The sequence below is a fragment of the Peromyscus eremicus genome, chromosome 6, assembly GCF_949786415.1.
Source record: "Peromyscus eremicus chromosome 6, PerEre_H2_v1, whole genome shotgun sequence".
Taxonomy (NCBI): Eukaryota; Metazoa; Chordata; class Mammalia; order Rodentia; family Cricetidae; genus Peromyscus; species Peromyscus eremicus.
The window spans coordinates 57,526,898-57,547,204 of record NC_081421.1 but is presented as its reverse complement, the minus strand read 5'-3'; the positions used below and the strand labels follow the sequence as shown (position 1 = coordinate 57,547,204).

The 20,307-nt window shown below is 38.8% G+C and overlaps 1 protein-coding gene across 1 annotated transcript in view; it reads right to left on the bottom strand.

Annotated features, from left to right (window-relative positions):
• Dchs2 (dachsous cadherin-related 2) overlaps nucleotides 1-20,307 on the bottom strand; it is a 216,061-nt gene that overhangs the window by 62,982 nt on the left and 132,772 nt on the right. Inside the window, exons 4-9 of the mRNA XM_059265537.1 lie at nucleotides 15,619-15,855; nucleotides 13,701-14,711; nucleotides 11,144-11,331; nucleotides 9,792-9,891; nucleotides 4,657-4,811; nucleotides 1,477-2,320 (exon numbers count right to left, since the gene is read on the bottom strand). Coding sequence (XP_059121520.1) covers nucleotides 1,477-2,320; nucleotides 4,657-4,811; nucleotides 9,792-9,891; nucleotides 11,144-11,331; nucleotides 13,701-14,711; nucleotides 15,619-15,855 — 2,535 coding nt within the window. The remainder of the gene's footprint in view (nucleotides 1-1,476; nucleotides 2,321-4,656; nucleotides 4,812-9,791; nucleotides 9,892-11,143; nucleotides 11,332-13,700; nucleotides 14,712-15,618; nucleotides 15,856-20,307) is intronic.

Sequence of the window (20,307 nt, the reverse complement as noted above, 5' to 3'; positions counted from 1 at the left end):
TTTTTTTTTTATACATATCACGTTAAAAAAAATAGTGGAAGCCTCCTGGCCACAGGGTGACAGCAAGACCGATGAAATATCAGTGCAGAGTGAATGCCATTGAGTAAATGCTGATGTAAAAACTAAAAATGCTACAACTGTTGTGAAAAGCAATGTCCCTAATGAGCAAAGAATTCAGCCACTAAAACCTGTGTTATTTTCAGTTACTAATCAGGGCTGGCTTGCATGATCTAAAGGCGAATTTCCACACCAAAGTCTTTGCATAATGATGTTGTTTTGGCATAAAGTCACCTTGCTTTACTTATGGTAGTATTCCTACCTCAAAGATTCATAATGGTAGCTATTGTATCCTCAGCCCACAAGATACAGTCAGCTACAAAGCACAGTTAATATCAACAAACAGTTCAATAAACTTAGTTCTCTGAATACAGTATCTGTAATATATATCAGTGTGTGTGTGTGTGTGTGTGTGTGTGTGTGTGTGTGTGTGTGTGTGTGTGTGTTGCAACTCTCCAGGAAAATTCTGTCACATAACAACTACCAGGATGGTTCGGCTAATAGAACAATAAATAAGAAGAGTTGGTAGGGATGCAGAGAAATTTAAATCCTTGCACACTGTTGGTTTTAATGCAAAGTGTTTCGAGTGGAAAAAAGTATGGCAATTCCTCAAAAATAGTTTTTAAGTTAGCAAAAGAGCCATAAAGCCTCATCTTTCCAGAGAAGCTATAGCAGTTTTAAAATTGGTTTAATTATAATTAAAGTGTCAAATATCCCAGAAACACCACTTCTGGATATTTATGCAAAAGAATTGAAGTCAGGGTCTCCAAGAAGTAGTGGCAATGTCAAGTTCACTTCTGTACTGCTCATAATAGTCAAAGTTGAAAATAACTCAAATGTCTATCGGCAGATGAATAGAGATAGAAAATATGATACATACAAGCTATGGTTCTTAAAAATCATGAGAGAATTCTGTTATATGTCTGGATATTGAAGACATTGTGTTGACTGAAATAGGCTAGTCATATAAAGACAAACACTGCCTGACTCTATTTATCTAAGCTCTTTAAAATAATCAAATTTACAGAACTATCAAGAGGAATGGTGCTTGTCAAAGATCCAGAGACAGAAAAATGAAAAAAAAAATGATTTAGATTAAGTAAAAAGGATGACCTTTGAGTTTAACTGAACAGCACTAAGTCCATAGTCATGAATATTGTATTCTTTGAATAAAAATGTTAGGAACATTGTTCTCATGTTAAATTTTCTTTCCATAAAGTTGGGCATAGTGGCATATACCTGCAATCTTAGTGCTTGGGAAGCAGAGAAAGGCAGATCAGGAGTTCTAAGTCATCCTCAGCTACATAGTGGCTTTGAAGCCATCTTGGGATATATGAGAACTTCTCTCAAACAAAACATAATGAAATATTTAGTAAAATAAAATAAAATAATTTATAAGTGGTATCCAGAGCACTGTACCTGATGACCTGTCTAATATGAAGACCATGTCCTCATTTCCTGAGAGGATGCTGTATGTTACTTTTCCATTCATCTCTGCATCTGGATCCTGGGCACTTACACGGTGCACCAGGGAGCCCACTTCAGCATCCTCTCTGACAAAGGTGATGGGATGGGACACAAAGGTGGGGCTGTGGTCATTCACATCCAAAACCACCACTTCTGCTATCAGTGACCTCCATCGTCTGTCTGTCACATTCACAGCCTGATCGGATGCAGTTATGGTCAGTATGAAAGTTGGAACATTCTCTCTGTCCAGGGGAGATGCGGTGACCAGTGTGCCAGAAGAGGGGTGAATGAGAAACGGGTTCATTCCAACATGGCTGGATTCTGCGAAGTATTGTATCCTACTGTTCAGAAAACTGCCATCACCATCTTTGGCATTGAAGATGTACACCAAAGTCCCTACAGGCACATTCTCTTCTACACTTATCACAATGAACTCATCCTGGAAAGAAGGGGAATGGTCATTCTGATCTTCCACATCAACACTAAGGAAGACTGTGCTGTTCCAGGGAGGGCTTTGACTATGATCTTTAGAAATCACCCTGATGAGATAATGAGATGTCATTTCGTAATCGAGTTCCTCAGAGAGGAACAAGTCTCCTGTAGAGCTGTCAATTTCAAAGTGGCCATCCTTGTCCTCTGCAATGATACTGAAGTGTAACTTCCCACTATGGTGCTGTTGAAGGGGATCAGGCGACTTCAGTAGGCTCATGATTTTTTCAGGCTTCGTGTTTTCTGGGATCACTAAATGTCTGATGTTCTGAGACGTAAAAACCATCCCTTTGGAGAGTGGTATCACCTAAAATAAGAACAAAAAAAATTTAAAAAAGAACAAAAAACATCTGTTCATACAAGAGTACTTTGAAACTAGTTTTGAGTATCATTATTAAAAGTTAAGTTTAAACATCAATATATATTATGACACTATATTGGAAGATGTAGCAGGAATCTTAACAGTTCTTATTAATAAAATCAAACCTGAGGCCAGTTATTGGGGTGAATACTGGAAGATCAGAGAGACAGAACAAGCCACAGCTACCTCACCTCACCAGTTCCTCAGCCGATCCTGTTTCCTCAGACTGGAAGCTTCTGTGTCTTCATCCCAATGGCTCTCAGCTGAACTGCTGCTCAAAAGCCTGAAGCTTAACCAGCTAAAAGCTTCTAGTTTCTGGTCCTCACGCCTTATATACCTTTCTGCTTTTTACCATCACTCCCTAAGATTAAAGGCTCACTTTGTGAGATTAAAGACGTGAGTCACCATGCTTGGCTGTATCCTTGAACACATGGATTTCTGCCTCTGGAATGCTAGGATTAAAAGCGTGTACTCCCACTGCCTATCCTCTATGTTTAATACTGTGGCTATTCTGTCTCTGACCCCAGAGAAGTTTATTAGCATGCACAATATTTTGGGGAACACAATACCACCACATTTCCCCTTTTTTGTCTAAAATTTAAAAAAGCTTATAACTAATACAAGAAAAATTATATCCAATAAGTATACACAATATACACAGTCAAGATTACATTAACAATGTCTAGTCCATTAACATTTGACAGATTTAGGCAAAAAACTCCATTTTATATATATATATATATATATATATATATATATATATATATATATGTATATGTATATATATATATATATAAACAATGTCCAGTCCAGTAACATTTGATAAACTCAGACAAAAAATTTTCATTACTTATCTTATTTAAAACAAATAGTACCTTTTTAAAAGTATTTCTTTTCATAATAGATTCAGTAATCTACCTTTTGTCATTTTTATATCTTCCCCTTTTTCTTTTTAGTGTAGATTCAGTGATCTACCCATTTATCCTATTATTTCTTTATCTTTTTTATTTAAAAGAAAAACTCTGAATCTATCTCCTTGTTCAGCTTTTTTTCCTAACCATTAACAATCAACAACTTGTAACCAACCATCATAAACAATGACAATATCCAAAACTCATTAAACGACCAAAAACCTCCCATGCCACCTCTTGGGAATGTGGGTGTCATTTTCTTAAAATTACTTCCTGCTTTCTAGGGGCAAAGACATTTTTAAGGAATCCTGAAAAGAAAATTTTTGGGTTAATTGTCAAGTCCTTATCATTTGTCCATTCGCTGCATAATACAGATTTCTATTTGTGTTTTATATGTGTGTTAATTAATAAGAAAATCCCTTTTAATAGAATTCTAATGTATCAAAAGATTGAAATTTGCTCTACATAGGAAAGAATAAAATACAGTTTCCCGCTCTTTAACTTTGCTATAATACATGAATGACTGTTTTGTGAGGCTGTGCATGGTTCTTCCAGAACATACTTGATAATTCTTCAACGTGAATGTTGGCCAGCTAATTCTCCAAATGATCCCAAATCCTAAAGATCAGTCTAGCCACAATGACACCTTTGGGCATTGAAATATCAAGTGTCTTTGTTGAAACAAAGAACTAAAGGTTTGACCACATCAATTTTTCTCCTAACTCACACTTTATTTATGAAAGACAGTTTGATAACAGTAGTCTTGGGGTAAATAAACTCTTTGTTATTATATATGTATAAGTCTATATTGTATTTATACTGTGCTAACATTGCTTATTATCATGTGATCAATAAAGAGTCTCGTTATGAACAGACACCTTAATTTTGACTGGCTGTAGGTAATTCTCTCCTACTATGTCCCATGACTTGCTTTTGTTGTTGTTGCTGTTGCTGTACTTGATTAATGCAAAGCTTTCACATATGAATCTCAAGCAATTGTTATAAGCTTTAAAATTTAAAAAAAATCCCATGTGATTTATCCTGTGGCCATTTGTTTACATACAAGGACCTCCTGATAACTTACCAATTCATTGCAATCAAAAGTAAGAAAAAAGTCACATTTTGCACATCATATCCAGAGCAATACAAATGTCTCTGTAGGGAAGGATAGCTTGTCAAGAACTACACATCACTAGTTCAAAAGTTATTTAGATTTAATTTTTCCAAACAACAAGAAGAAGGTAAGTATTGCATGTGATACACTCTTGAAATGGGATCCACATACTGGGAATGTCTTCATACTATCTATTTGTTTAAAAATCAAATGGTACTCTCAGAATGTTCTTCCACATTTTATGTTGATAACATTACCTGAATATTAATAATTGCCTGTCCTTGCAGTGGGGGCACTCCCTGGTCACTGGCAATGACTGTCATCCTATAAGAAGGTCTGTAGTCATGGGAAAGTATCGTGGTGGTTCTGATTTCACCATTGTTGGCATCAATCTTAAAGTGAGCAGGATAATCTATACACAAAAATGAAGAAACTAAATTAATTCAGAAAGCAGAAGATGGGGTCAATTCAGTTAATGTATTCATATTTCAGAACATGTATTTGCTTTAAATTTCTTGAGAGTTTGAGGAGCTATAGTATATTAATTTGGTTTTAATTCCTTGAAGGTCTGAGGAGCTATTTACCCTACTTAATATTTTATAGTATATTGATACACACATGTGTCAGAAACAGCACACAACACCACTTTAATCTCTCTAGCTTTCACGTTTCTATGTACAGTTAATATAAATTTAATTGTTATTTGTCACTAAAATATAGAAAAGATTTTTTTTTTTTAGCTTAAGCACATTAAAATAAAAAGGTAGATACCTAGGCATGGTGGTGCATGAGCCTAATAGGAAGATTGTGTTGGGCCATCCTGGGCTACATAGTGAGGCCATCTACAGATTTCTGCCATCCACATGCATATTTTGCCTTTGAGATTCATTTAACACTGGAACAGGAATGGCCTGGATTTGGTTGCTACACCTACAATATACAGCTTAATTCTTCCCTAATTCTGTTCTCTTTTCCTTAAATATTTATATTTCTTTGAAGTGCTTCTCATCAGGAGGTAGCTCTGGAGAACTGATTCAATTTTGGTAGAATTTTTGGAGAGTACATCACAAAATACTGTATTTCCCTTCAGAGTCTTATGCCCAGCTCCCCTTTGGTCTTGATGTTGGTTCTGCTGGCTCAAAGCCTAGATCTGTGTGTTCATTAGGTATTCCAAAGTAAAGGTAGCTCCCCTTCATCTTCCTCTTCATTTTATTAACGGGAATATTTCAATAAAAAAGACATTTCTTTCCAACTAATTTGTGTGTGTGTGTGTGTGTGTGTGTGTGTGTGTGTGTGTGTATGTGCGTGCATGCTGATGCCTGCAGAGTAAAGAAGAGGACATTGGAGCTCCTTGAACGAGAGTTACAAGCAGTTCTGAGTCACTTGATGTGGGAGCTGGGCATTGAACTTGGGTCCTCTGGAAGAGTAATGAGGGCTTGTAACCACTGAGCATTCCCTCTAGCTCCCAGCTTCTTTTTGTAACCTATAGGAATAGTTCATTATCAGAAAGGGCTTCAGCATATCACCATTATTATCTTTACTGATACTCAAATTAGCTCATCCCTGAATAGTAGGATCCTTTAAAAAATTGGTCTCTGGGTGTTTGGACAGAGTCCCAGTACACTGTAGCAATTTCCTTGCATCATATGCAGGGTAGTGCAGGCTTTTCTTGTGGATTTCCTGTCTAAGATCTGAAATCTGTCATTTCTCCATGTATTTCTTGTTCCCTTTGGTGGAAGCTAGTTTTGTGAGACCATATTCTGTATAAGAGTTCTCACTCTTTCTGGGTTACTCATGATTTCTAGGCCTTTGCAGTAGAGAGTAGATAGATGTGCACACCAAAGCATATCAGAAGTTAATATTAATGCAAGTAATTTAAGTTCATTCCACAACGTGCTTAGTTAAATCATAGACTATAATTTTTAATCAAATCTGAATACTTCAAATGGCATGAAAGCCTCAGACAAAGTTGAGTGTGCAAAGTCATTCTGTGTTCCCACAACTGTTGAGTCAGCTCTGTCCACTCACTCTTTACCAGCTTTAAGGGATATAAATAGAAGAGAAGCCCTGCCTTTGAAAACTTTACAGTATGAAGTCAGCACCTGAGAAACAGAAACACTGTTTGTTGTGATTTCCGATTCATCTGCTCATTTCTGTCTCACAGGAATCCAGTGGGAGGCTCTCATGAATGATAAAAATCCTGTTGCTATTATAATATTTTTTTTATTTTGTTACATTACTATATTCTAGAGTTGCCCCTATTTAGTAATGAGATAAAGCAAAACCAGAGCATGCACATCATCAGATGCTGACATTGCTGTGCTCCAAGCATCATCGTGGAAGCTAATTTAAAAATAACGTCTCCGGGGACCGACCGGTGAGTCAGCTCGGCAGATGAAGGCACTTACTGGCCAAGCTTAGCAACCTGAGCTCAAGTCCTGGGACCAGATGAATGGAAAGGCAAGAACCAACCACAACCACAAGAATAGCATCTCCGACACTCAGAAATGTATGCTGGACATCAATGTGTCATTGTTTAGGTTGAATGATTTTCATTGTTTTTCAGTGTTACATAAATGGCCTTCTGAAAAAAACAGTGAGTCTGTTCACACTTTGAGATCTGCTGCATCTTTGTCCTGTGGAGAGTCACCTTCCTAGTTGAGAAGGGTGCTCTACCCTCTAGCCCATGGGCCATAAACATGTGAAGTACGGCTTTGCTGGCCAGGATTGAAGCTCAATGTGTGTGCACGTGTGTATATATGTGTGTGTGTATGTGTGTGTGTGTGTGTGTGTGTGACTGTGTGGAGGGTGAGTTTGTGTGTGCTTCTCCACCTTCATCACTTCTCATAGGTGTTTCATGTTCTTGGAGTACACTCAAAATTAAAGAGGAAAATGCAAAGATCTCACAGATCTAACTCACCTCAGGGTTGTAGGAAGCTATTCCACCCCAGTGTGCTAGAACAGGATTGCTCTGAAACGCTTCTATGTGAAGAAATCAGGGCGCCCCCTGGTGGGGAACAAGGAGCATGGAAGGAGAACTTGCTTTCTGACTAAGCAGATGATGAGGAACCACTGACAAAGTCACCAATGGACACGCAGACGAACTCGAGGGCACTAAAGCAGAATGTTTATCTTCTGTGAGTTGCGTTTTTCAAATAAATTTCAAGGTTTGTCTAGGTTGATGTAAATAAAGCTGTAGGCAGATCATTTCCATGGTAGTGTCTCACTCAAAGATACCATATTGTGTGAGTATGTGACAAAGCTTCAACAAATATTCTGTCCCTTTTCATTCAGTGCACACGTGAGCTGTTCCAGGACATCAAATGGAAGAGCTACTTGGGACCTGCCACCCTCTAAGTTTATCACATTGCGTCTCCATTCTTCAAAGTTGTTATACTCAGGAGACATGAATTAAACTGGTTGTGTCATTCTGATTGAAAAGTGCTTATTAATATCCTTGGCTCGGTTTTTAAATCATTTGTCCTTTTCTTTCTGGTCTTCCAGGATTTTTAATAAAGCTGAATGCAATTCTGTGTCACTACAAGGATTGTAGTTATTTTCTTCCAATCTACGACCCGAGACTTTTAACATGGTAAACAGTGACATATTTCATGAAGTCCTGAATTTTAATGTAATTTCATTAATCTACTTCTTTAAAATTTTTTCTTGTTAAAAAGTCTTTTTTTTTTACCCCCAATGTCAAGTAACCAACCTCTTACACTTTCTTTTGTGAGAATTAAGATTTTGACATTGAAATATGACATAATTTTGTATCGTAAGAAGTAGATATGTAATTTTACTTTTCCATCTGGGTAACAAAGTAGGTCTGTATCATGTATTGATGATCCATCTGCCTTCTACATATTGTGTATCAAATCTTCATGTACTTATATGGGTCATCTTGTCCACTGGTCTATTGTTGTTACATCAGTACTGTGGTGTCTTCCTTTAAACTCCTTATAAATTAAAGTCTTATGGTGGCACATTTTCCATTTGTCCTTCTGACACTGTCTTAGTCAATCATTTTTTTTAGCACTTCTATTATGACTTTAGAACCAGCTTGTCATATTCATGGCTGGCATTTTCGATTGAAAATATAGTAAGGCAATAAATAAACATTTAAACATTTTTCTCTTTCCTCTTTCCTAACACAAGCAGTACACATACAGCTTTTTATTTCATTTGCCTTTCATGCCTATTATTAAAATTGGCGGTGGTGCACACCTTTAATCCCAGCACTCGGGAGGCAGAGGCAGGCAGAGCTCTCTGAGTTCGAGGCCAGCCTGGTCTACATAGTGAGTTCCAGGACAGGCTCCAAAGCTAAACAGAGAAACTCTGTCTTGAAAAAAAAAACTCTACAATTTTCTCATAATGGTCTAAAGCATGCTCTGTTGGAATTTTCCCTAGATTCCTTAGCAAGTATAGACCTTGATGTAAGGAGTTGAAGAAATCCCCTTCAGAAAAATAGAATAATAGTACAGGTATCACTATGCTGTTCAGAAAAAGTCTGAGCAGATGTGTTGAAACTCACACTTACTATCTTTGTAGAAAATCCACCCTGTGCCTGTGTCAGTTCTGTAAATTCACCACAGTGAACAAGACCCTTGAAACAGTGTCGTCTCTGAAATGCTAGTATCATGTGGTGATACTGCTCCCTGAGAGTATACAGGCATACTAATTCCACCATCTGCTCTTGTATCTCTTGTGTTTTCCATGAAGAGAATCAAATCTGCTTCAGGCAAGGACAAGGATGTCCGTGATTTCCCTTGTGTGTGTCAAACAAGATAAATGCCTTTTGAAATGGTCTCAAACACAATGCCAAGTAAAGCTAATTACTGAAACAAACTGGAAGACTGTACATTTTAAGAAAAGGCTTGAAAGTAAGTCTATGTCAACAAACTCACCATAGAGTGTTCTACATGCTTGGTATAATTTGTGGTATGATGTAGGTAGACACGATTTATTCTCATCCTGTGAGTAGTCTTCTTAGATATTCATGGGTGCTCCAATACATCACAAATTAGTTGCCACTTCTTATCTATTAACTTCCTCTTTCCTTTCAATAAAAGTTGACTTGGGCTTTAGATTCTCAACAAGTCATGCATTTAAGATGGATGGTTTCTATTTAGGGCATAGGGAAGTTGCTAGTAGTTTCCACAAAATTTTCAATATTCTCTTTTGTGTTCTTAAATATGGAGTGATTATTACAGACAGCAAATAGATTGTGAAGTAGGTAACTTGTGAAGTTTGCAACTTGGTTTTATATTGTAAGTTGTCTAGGTAAGAGTACTGAGTGATCAAGGAGACGGTGTCTTTCCCAAAGGAGCTAGACAGGGATAAGGACAGGGGGAATTTTAAAAACTCTTAATCCTCTGCAAATATCGACTTTTACCTGGAGAGATGGAGTATGTAAGTTCTGCACTGAGTCCTTCATCGAGATCCTTTGCAAAGACGGTTGTAACCAGTGTATTGACTGGCTGACCTTCCAAAGCCTGTTGAGAAAAATAGTTTACAGATGACTCAGTGAGCCTTAAAGAATGCATTAGTGGACCTTTCAATAAAAGAACACAGTATATCAAGCACCTACTAACAATTCTAAAATTTACACTCCACTCAAATGTCTGACATCAGAAAGGTACATGGGTAGAAGTCCATGAAAAGAGTCCACCTTATTTGTTTACATTTTTACTCAGTTTGAAGAAGTTATCTGGAGCATTTGAGCCAAAGATGCAAATAAATTAATTACAACAAAGTCAAATTAAATAGTTTTATAATTTTTTTAAATTCTTAAAGAATTTAGTGTTCTCTCTCTTGGGTTATTGTTTAGGCTGCTTGCTACAGTCCAAAATATGCTTGACATAAATATCCACCTTTATTTCAGAAAACACATCTCACCATGAGTAGGAATTTTCCTGGAGTGATAATGAAATTCATGGGTGGAGCTCAAATGTCCAATAAAACACAAAGCATTTTAGTGATGTAATAAAAATCACTCTAATAATGTTCTTTTTGCCAGAATTTTTCTTCGGCTCTGGCTTTGGAAGATCGTTTTAAATTCCCTAATGTCCTCAACAGCCTTTTGAGTTGCTCACTACACATATTTGATCAGAGTTTAAATATTCAGTTCAATTGTTTGCAGATCAGTAGTTGCTAAGCTTTTTATACTTATGATCCATATTTAACATATATTCTCTTATGAAGTATATGAAATAGTGCGCAAGTATTATAGAAATAATAAACATACAAAGTATGGAAATGAAAAGACAGATCATATCTACACGATTACAAGTTGGGTGTGTGCTTACAAAACCCACCTTTTACTGTCTTTGGATGGATACTGACATGATGGATACTCACTCATGTCAAAACTACACACTGATCCAAATGACTGCCCTGGTGACATCAGTGTAAGGCACATCAGCTGCACAGGAGGAGCTCTGCTCAGGGATGCAGGCAAAGCGGTGGAAACCCACCCACGAGTGAGTGTGACTGACACCAGCAAGACATCATGTCTCTATGCAATGGACAGAACTATATTTCTTTTAATAAAACTGGAGGGGCAGTTCTGAAAAGTACACGCAGCCAGTTTCTTTATTTCAGCACATAAGTGAATGTATGTTGTTCAAATATACGCAATGCCATACCACGACTGAGGACAAATTCACAACTTTGACCACAAGATGGTGCTCAAGACGAATGACTGATAAAAGCATTACAAGCTCACCGTAAAGCTACTTCACAAACCTTGATGTGAAATTCATTTCCAGGGAGACACTGTGGGAAAAACGGCCTGTTGTCGTTGATGTCAGTAACTGTGACATAAACCACCATGGTGGCATTCCGTGGTGGGGAGCCATGGTCTGTCACTAGGACAGTCATGTGATGATGACCCTGGTGCTCACGGTCCAGTGACTGCCAATTGATCAGCTCACCTGGGAACACAGCAGAGCAAGACAGGCATTGTGCGCTAGAATACTGGCATGATGGTGACAACCCACGTCCAAAATCATCCATTGAAAGAAAAGCTAAGTTAAAAGCTTTGACCCTCAAGACCACTCACATACAAAGCAATTCTGCTCAGGGTGAATGCTGGAAGAGTTGCTGCCAGCTCATCAGTCAGAGGAGCAGAAGCCGTTAGATCATGGGTTCAAGGCCAATCTCTGATAAATAATGATACTGCATCAAAACAATCCCTGAGGTTGCTCCAGAAAATACCACTTGAAAAATTGTTTATCATTCTTTGTTTTCATAATTCATAAAAACAAATGATTTGGGAGATTTGCAATGTCTGTTTATTCGCCCTTATGCTGCTCCATAGAACAAGGAAAGCACGTAGGCTATGGCATCCTGAGTTCTGAATTTGGTTCCCAGATCCCCACCTGACAATCTCTCACAGCTAACCTCTTAGGGCTGCCCTCTGAAACAAACACAATTGAATATTTTACAGTACTTTGTAAACTGTAGGCTATTGGCCATTGTTATAATCACTTTATAATAATTTTGAAAAACATATTCCCTAGGCAGTGACCTGTCATTTATACATGTCATTTTTTTTAACTCACCAAATATGTGCATAGTAGAATACAATGACTTACCAAATAGCTATCAATGCTTTTCAAAACTTATGTTATGATTCTTGCTTATTGCTATCTTTGGTAAATTCCCTCATATTTCAGTCATGAAGACTAAGAATAAACTTATAACTCATTGCCAAGGGCCTTTACAGGCCACTCACTCCTTAAGAATGTGTTGCTTTTCTTCCTGTTCAGCCTTAGACTGGCTTCCTTGCCATTTTTGAAAAAAATCTATCTGTGAAAAAGTAAACATAAACATTCTTCTTGCTAAGCTTTCTTCACTTTTAATTCAAATAAAATGACATTGCATAGGGGGAAAAGCTACGATAAAGAGCAAAGTCCAAGTCTATGTGAGTTGCTTAATCAGTGAGCTTAAATACACTGTTTATTGTAGCATTTTCTACATAAGCTTTATTTAAATAGTGTTTTTGTAACTGGGATTTAATAAATCATACACACAACAGCATTTTTAAAGTTCCTATCTGTAACTCTGAAAGCCCCAAATCCAGATTAGCAAATGGAGTATTTATTTTATGAAAATTGCCCAAGTGGATAGCTTCTTCTCATCTCTGGCCATTTCTCACTTCAGTTATTACTGTGTTTCCAGTTCCCTGTGTGCAATTTAGACACGTTGTGTTTGGGGGACTGAAGCATAAAATTCCAAATATAGTCATGTCTTCTATTCAGTTTTTAATTTAAGGTATCAAAGATTAAGCACATCACATTTGAGGATTCCTTTCTTTCTTCTTCCTTACCAAAGTGAGCATAGGGACATAAATGTTTCTAGTAGTTTTGAAATCATAATAAATTACTTTCTAGTTTGACCTTGATGGCATTTATGCTACACACACACACATACACACACACACACACACACACACAGAAATTTTTTTGACATCTTTGGTATGTCTTGAAAGGAAAAGGAATGGTAGATGGCCAACCATTTTCCCCTTTCCATAAGCAGAGAACACCAGGGTTCTCCATACATGAGGTGACTGGCTTTATAAAAAGGTAGGGAGCACAAAGAGGCAGGTTTCAGGAATACAGTACAGAAAGTATGCATCAGACAGGGCTGAGGCCTCCCAAGTGAGCCGCCTCAGACAATCCTTCACCCAGGACTTACGCAGTACAGTCCTGACCATGTCTCTAGCGCAGTATAGAATTACAAACCATCACAAATTGTTAGTGGTCAGGATACATTCTGAGAACATCTCACCAACCAGTGTCATCACTCTGCAAACATAATACACTATCACAAACCTAGCTGGCACGGCCTTCACAACACACCTCTGCACACACTATTGCTCTTGGGCTGTGAACTTGAGCAGTGGGTCACTGTACTGAATACTGAAGGCAACTGTAACATGGAGGAAGGAGCCATGCTTCTAAACAAACTAAACAGAGACAGTAAAGACAGAGCAGGGGGTGCATGGGAATTTTTCAACCCCGTTGCAATTTCATGGAGCTTATGTGCAACCCATCTTTAACTGAAACACTGTACAGCCTGGGCTGGCACTGGAGTATATGATGGGGAGGAAAAAGAAGACCGAATCAGGCTAGGGGAGAGTCTTCTCAATGTTAACTTTATTTCAAAGTCACAGAACCGTAATAAAATACTGTTTTCCACAACCCAATTTTAAAATGTCTTCGTACTAAAGCTATATCTGAAGATTTGAGGTTTCTTATTCTGATTTTTAAAGATATGGATAGAAGCTGCAAAGAGTTACCTGTGTTAGGATTCATCTTGAAGAATTTTCCATCAGTCAAAAGGAAGTATGACAGTTGCCCATTCTTCCCTGAGTCAGCATCAATGGCTGTCATTTTGCCTATTACCCCTAGGGGGATAGGGCTCTCTACAACTTTCAAAAACACCTTGTCCTGCAAGAAGGCTGGGGAATGGTCGTTCTCATCCAAGACATGAACGATTACCAAAGTGCTGGCGTTCTGCAGCAATCTGTCCTCCGGGCATCGCGCCAACACTTTAAACCTGTACGTCTGTGTAGATTCATAGTCTAGCTGCCGCTGCAGATAAATCCACCCTGTGTGAGGGTGGATTCCAAACACTGTAGAGTCCACACTGACATCCAGGGAGTACGTTGTCTTTGAGGCTGGATGCCACGGATGCAGTGGGTAGGCCTGTACCTGCAAGATTTGAGTCATCAGTGGGAGAAACTCGCTAACTTCTACTTGATAGACCAAATTTTCAAAAGCCACAGCTGGGCTTCGTTCTTGGCTTTCAATAACTACTGTGAGCACCAACTGAGATGCCTGGGGAGGAGTGCCTTGGTCCTCAGCCACCAGGGTCAGCCTGAAGTCCCCCTGGCCTCTCAGACTTTCCCTGAGGTACAGCACCCCGCGGCCCCGGTCCATGCTGAACATGCTGGGCTGAGGGCTGGCGATGCTGTACCGGACCAGTCCATTCAGCCCGCTGTCTCTGTCCTCTGCACGTGCAAGATACAAGGCTGTACCAGGTGGCGTGGTCTGGGAGATCCTAATCTCATCCGAGGCTGTGGGAAACTCAGGACGGTTGTCGTTGACATCCATCACGGTTACGTTCACTTCTGTGCTGCTGCAGGCTGGGGAGCTGCCGAGCTGAGCTTGGACGGTGAGGACAACCATGGGCTGTGTTTCGTGATCCAGAGGCTTCAGGGTGCGGATACTGCCCAGCCACCTGTGAATGGAGAACTTTCCATCCAGATCGCCAGAGGAAATTCGGTAAGAGATTGGCTCTGAGGAATCTGGAAACAGAGAGAATGCAAACAGTGTATGCAGTGTACGCTAAAGTAAAGAAACAGTGTGTGCCCACCATGGAGAACACTGTGAAGCCTCCACCCACCCACAAGTGCTGGTGAGACGCGTGGCTTAAGACTTTCTAAGTGATGAAAGGGAGCCCCCGGTGGACAAGGAACAAGCCATTGTTTTCTTTGGCTTTCTTGTGTTAGTTAAAAGAGAACCACATTAATAAAACAATGTCAACATCTTTTTGAAGAAGCCAAGTTAAATTTATGTTGGTATTTTTCTATGATATCCACCTTATGGAAAGCAAATATCCTCCACAGAGGTGGAAAGAGAGAGAGGGGAGAGGACAGGAAGGACCCAACTCTTAGGAGTTTCATCCCAGACTTTGTCCTGAAGAGGTTCCACTACACATGGCCAGAAAGCCAGGCATGAATATTTGCTCAATTGCTCTTTGCATCAGCACAAAATCTTAAATCAGTCAAATTGGTAACAAAAAGGGAATGCTTAAATAAAATACATTTCAGCTGAAACACCTTGTAACTCACTGTGTAGTAAAAAGGAGTTACAGATAGTTTAGCTGGAAAGCTATATAAAGTAAGTGTGTGGGTTGTAGTTATGAAGTAAATATAGTAAGACGTATTTTATTAAAAATGTTCAAGTACATACACTTTGTACATCATAATTATTCTGTACTATATTAAGCATTCTTTAAAAAATGCCTAGACCTTATCAAAAATTGTAAGGTAGGTGGGAACAGTGAAAGCACAATAAGCCGGCCAAGAGCTGTGTACTCCCATTCATTCTGTGTGGACTGAAGGAAAGAGCTACTTAAGGTTGCATGACCTGATCAAATAGGAAATTTTACAGCAATGAACTTCGGGGCAGCATTAAGAATTCAGCACTTACTCAAGGGCTCTCTTGCCTTCACTGTTCCAACAAGAGTGTCTTCTGGCATATCTTCATGAACTGAGAAGGTGTACTTAGGCCTTTCAAACTCCGAAGGAGCCAGTGCGGTTTGCAGAATGTGGATGGTGACGTCAGCGTTAGAGGCAGCTGTGAGCCCCCCACCGTCTCGAGCACAGACCATCAGAAAAAGTGTGGTAGCTTCCAAATGGCTGAGAGTTGATGTTAAGTAAATAATACCTGGGTAAACGAAAAATCAATGGATAGGCAATATGCAATGAATACTGATGGAAGTGTCTGGTCCATAAAGTCTACAATGTCCTATTTAATTTTATGTGTCCACTTGACTGGGTCTTTGGTTTTCCCATTTCATCATATAGCATTCTGAGTATGTGTCAAACAGTGTTTGGAGGGGAGATTAACATTCATAACCAAAGACAGAACATAACCGTTTTTTTCTCGGGAATGTAAGTGGGCCTTATCCAATTAGTTAAGGCCTGGACAGAACGTAAGAGCTGACACAGCCCAAACAGAAGCTGCCAGCCCCCATAGCTGCATGAGTCAATTTCTTGTAATAAATCTTTTCACATACTATTGGCTGTCTGACTGAATAATTTCAATTGACACATCTATTTTATGACAAAGGAACTTGAGCATGCTTTTAAATGATGTCCAAATTCTTCCAAGCATAATTTTCCAGTGTTCAACCATTAGACATTTTCGGGGCATCTCACCTTGTGGTGATATTTTATTTGTGCTGAAATGTGATGATATTTTATTTGTATGTTAATAAATAAAGTTTGCCTGGAGATCAGAGGAAATAGCAAGCTGTTTTAAGTAAACACAAAAGTCAGGCAGTGGTAGCACACGCCTTGAATCCAATCACTTGGCAGGCAGGGTCTCTGTATGTTCAAGGCCATACTAGGGAACAGAGCCAAGCATGGTGACACATGCCTTTAATCCCAGTACCAACCACAGAGACCTAGAGGTCTGTACAGACAGGCAGTGACCAGGAAATGAGGTAGCTGGGCTAAGAGCCAATGAGAGGACAGAACAGCAAGACAATACAAGCCTGGGTAGACAAGAAGTCATGGCATTTTGGAAGTGCAGAACTGGTGAGGTAAGGTTGATTGGTGGCTCTCACTATTTCCCTGATCTCTAAGGCTTATATAGCCTCTATATTTGGCTCCATGTTTTTTATTTAATAAGACCGCTTAGAAATTCATCTACACACCCCATCAGAAGAATTTATGTTGCCCCCTCTTTTTAGTCTTATTATTGTATCACCAACTCCAGATGATGGAATAACAGGGTAGGAGTCTCATGTGTTCTAAATGTGGAGCTAACACATGTCTAGGGCAATCACAATCTGCCCAGGTGTCAGAATCCTAAAACTCAGAAGTTCAAAGTCATTCTCAACTACTGTGATACTTAGTTTTGTCACCTTTATACAACCTTAAATCACCACGGAATAGGGCCTCCGTGAGGGAGTAGCTAGATCAGGCTGAACTGTGGCCATGTCTTTGGGGAACTGTCTTGACTGATGCGGGAAGGACCAGCCTGAAAGTGGGCAGCACCGTTCCCAGGTTTGGGACCCTGAAATGTGTAAGAGCAGAGGAAGTTGGCTGAGCACTTGGCAAACCAACATTTATTCTCTATCTGTTATGGGATGTGATGTGACTAACTGCCTCAAGTCCCTGCCCTGACTTCCCTACAATAGTAGACCCATAACTGTATAACCTATAACCTATAACCATAACTGTAGGCCAAATAAACTCTCTCATATATGTTGCTTTTTGTCAGGGTATTTTATCACAGTCACAGAAACGAAACTAGAAGAGCTACCTAGGGAGTTAGAGATCAGCCTGAGACACATGAAATACTGTCTCAAAATGAATAAATAAACAAACAAGTGCCCAGTTTTTCAACAATTTTAATTCCTTGATCCTAAGTCTCTCAGAAAGTTAATGTAATAATACAATACCTCTATTTTCTTTTTCCTCCAGGTTTACTGAGGTCTAAGTGATACATAAGATTATACCAGTTCAAGGTGTAGAACATCTTCATCTTTATTTGCTAGTCTGCCAAAGCCCTCAAAACTCATCCTGCAGATAGTTTTTTAAAATAATAGAATATAAATTGCTTCATTATTCTAGTCTGGCACTGTTTGGAAATTGGAGCCTAACTGGGAAAAGTGGCCCTGGCAAGGCTGACCTTAAGGTTTATAACTCCTTATCAGTTACCATTCTTTCTCTGCTATCTGTTCCATGGAGATATGAACATGCAGCCTTGAGCACCTGCTGCCCCAGGCTGAGGCATCTGCCTTCATTCCTTTCCCACTCTGATGGATGTGGTCTCAAAGCATGAACAAAATAATCCTTCTTCCTTTAAATTGAGACTAGTCAAAAGGTTACAAAAACAAGAAGATGCATTAGTCAGTATGAACTGCTTCATCAAAAATAACACATCCCAGGAGGCCTGAACAATAGAAATTTACTCCCACAGATCTAAGGTTGTAAAGGTAAGCATCAAGGCAACACAGAGATCTTGTAAGTGCTTTCTTAGAAAGTTGGCAGTTAGTTATCTTCTTAATACACCCTTGCGTGGCAGAGAAACTGGGCTTTGGTCTCTTTCTTTGCTGAGGACCTTGTCTTAGTTGCTTTTCTGTTGTGTAATAAAATACATAATTCAAGGTACTTTATCACGGCAGAGAAGGAAGGACAGAAGGTGCTAGAAGCAGTTGGTCATATTGCATGCAATCAGAAAGAAGAAACAATGGATGTTGCCCCACCTCACTTTATCCTTTTTATTCTGCAGTGCAGAATCCCAAACTGTGGAACTGTCAACTGTCTTTCTACCTCAATTAACCTCAACAAGATAATCCTCCAGAGGCACCTCCGGAGGTCCATCTGCCAAGTGATTCTCATTCTTGCCAAACTGACAATTAAGGTTAACCATAATAGGTGCTGATACTATCATGGGGGCTCTATCAATCAAGACATCAGCTAAATATAATTAACTTTGAAGATCCCGCCTCCTAATGCCATCGTATTGTGGGTAAAAGTTTCACTATTTGGATCACAAACAGAAAACCAATAACACAAGGGTGATGTCTAAAATGTTTAAACTCTCTTGACAAGTAAGAGTTCATTGTACAAACACAACAACAGGTAACAGAACAGAACAAGTGGCTTGAAAATTCCTAGTCCACTTAGATGTTAGTCCCAGATTCTGATGTTGATGAAAGGTTTCCTGCAACCCTTACTTGGTTACATTTAAAATCAATAAATCGTGGAGGAAAATTAACCCATAACAATATTGTTCAACTCAAAAATCCAATCTTATATTAGAAACACATGGAATAATTTAATCTATAGATACAATTATTTTATGACAATGTATCTAAATTCTTCTCATTTATAGCTTACTGCAAGAGGCCACCAAACAGAATCCAATGTAACCCTTCATTTAGATAACAGTCCAAGGACCCTGAAAAGTCATTTACTTACTGAATTGCCTCCTTTTAAGACCATACAGACCAGTTACTGGCCAAGAGGAGACGCTTTGGTGTTGAAATGACTATAGGAAAATAATTGTCACATAACTCCTGGGCACCCATTGAAAAGAACTTCCTCATATCAAATCATTATGTGCATTTAAAAACCTTTCCCTTCTACTTGACATGGGATATTTAAACATAGCAAATTGCAATTTGTGTCACAAAACTAAACACTCAGAATACCTTGATTCTTGATGAAATTGTCTAACTTGAGATTCATACGAATCCAAGTCTTATGAACTTGCTTAAGATGGCTTATGAAAGACATTTCTGTGAAAGTTGCATGACCAGTTTAACTACTGTGATATACCCAGAGCATGAGTTCATTCTCTGAGCTTTAAAATATCCATTTTTCTCTTGCATTCAGCACTCCACAAACAACTGAATGAAGTTTGTGATGCTTTTTTATCCTTGCCTTCAAATGCTAAGAATGTTAGATTTCTGATTCTATATGCTAATTTTATGTTCTCAGCACTAGATCTACTCGTGGATGGTGGATGATTTTGATTAACTCTGAACAGAACCAGACTCCACGTAGACCTGGCATCTTAGACATTTTCCACATGGGGAGCTGATTCGTAGAAGCAAGGCAAAAAAAAAAAAATTCTTTCAAGTTTGTGGAACAAGAAAAGACCATGGAGACAGATTCTCAGCCTCAGATATAGCTGCCTTCAAATCTGGTTCTGTCAACTCATAGTTGACCTTGAACAATTTTGCAAACTTTCTGATTCTGATTATTGCCTATAAACAAACTGTAGAATGACACCATTTAGTGTGCAGATACGCTGTGCGGCTCAATTAAACAGCATATGCAAACAGTTGGCTTAGCATTGGCCTGACATAAACTGACTCCATGCTGCAACATTAGTTCCCTTCCCTCCATCTTAAGGACTATAGGGTTAGCTCAATAAGTCCATGTAGCACAAGAAATAGGATTATTTATGATGATTGATTAATTAAAACCTCTTCTTCAGAAAGGGAAAAGTGAGATAATCAGGCTAACATCAATATTCTATGAAATTCTGTGAAAAAGGTACATAAGAAATTGACTCAAGAAGCTAAACAAGGACTCATCTGTCCTCACAACTTGCCTACCAGTCATAAAGAAGCATTTTGGAGGAGGTCATAAGGGC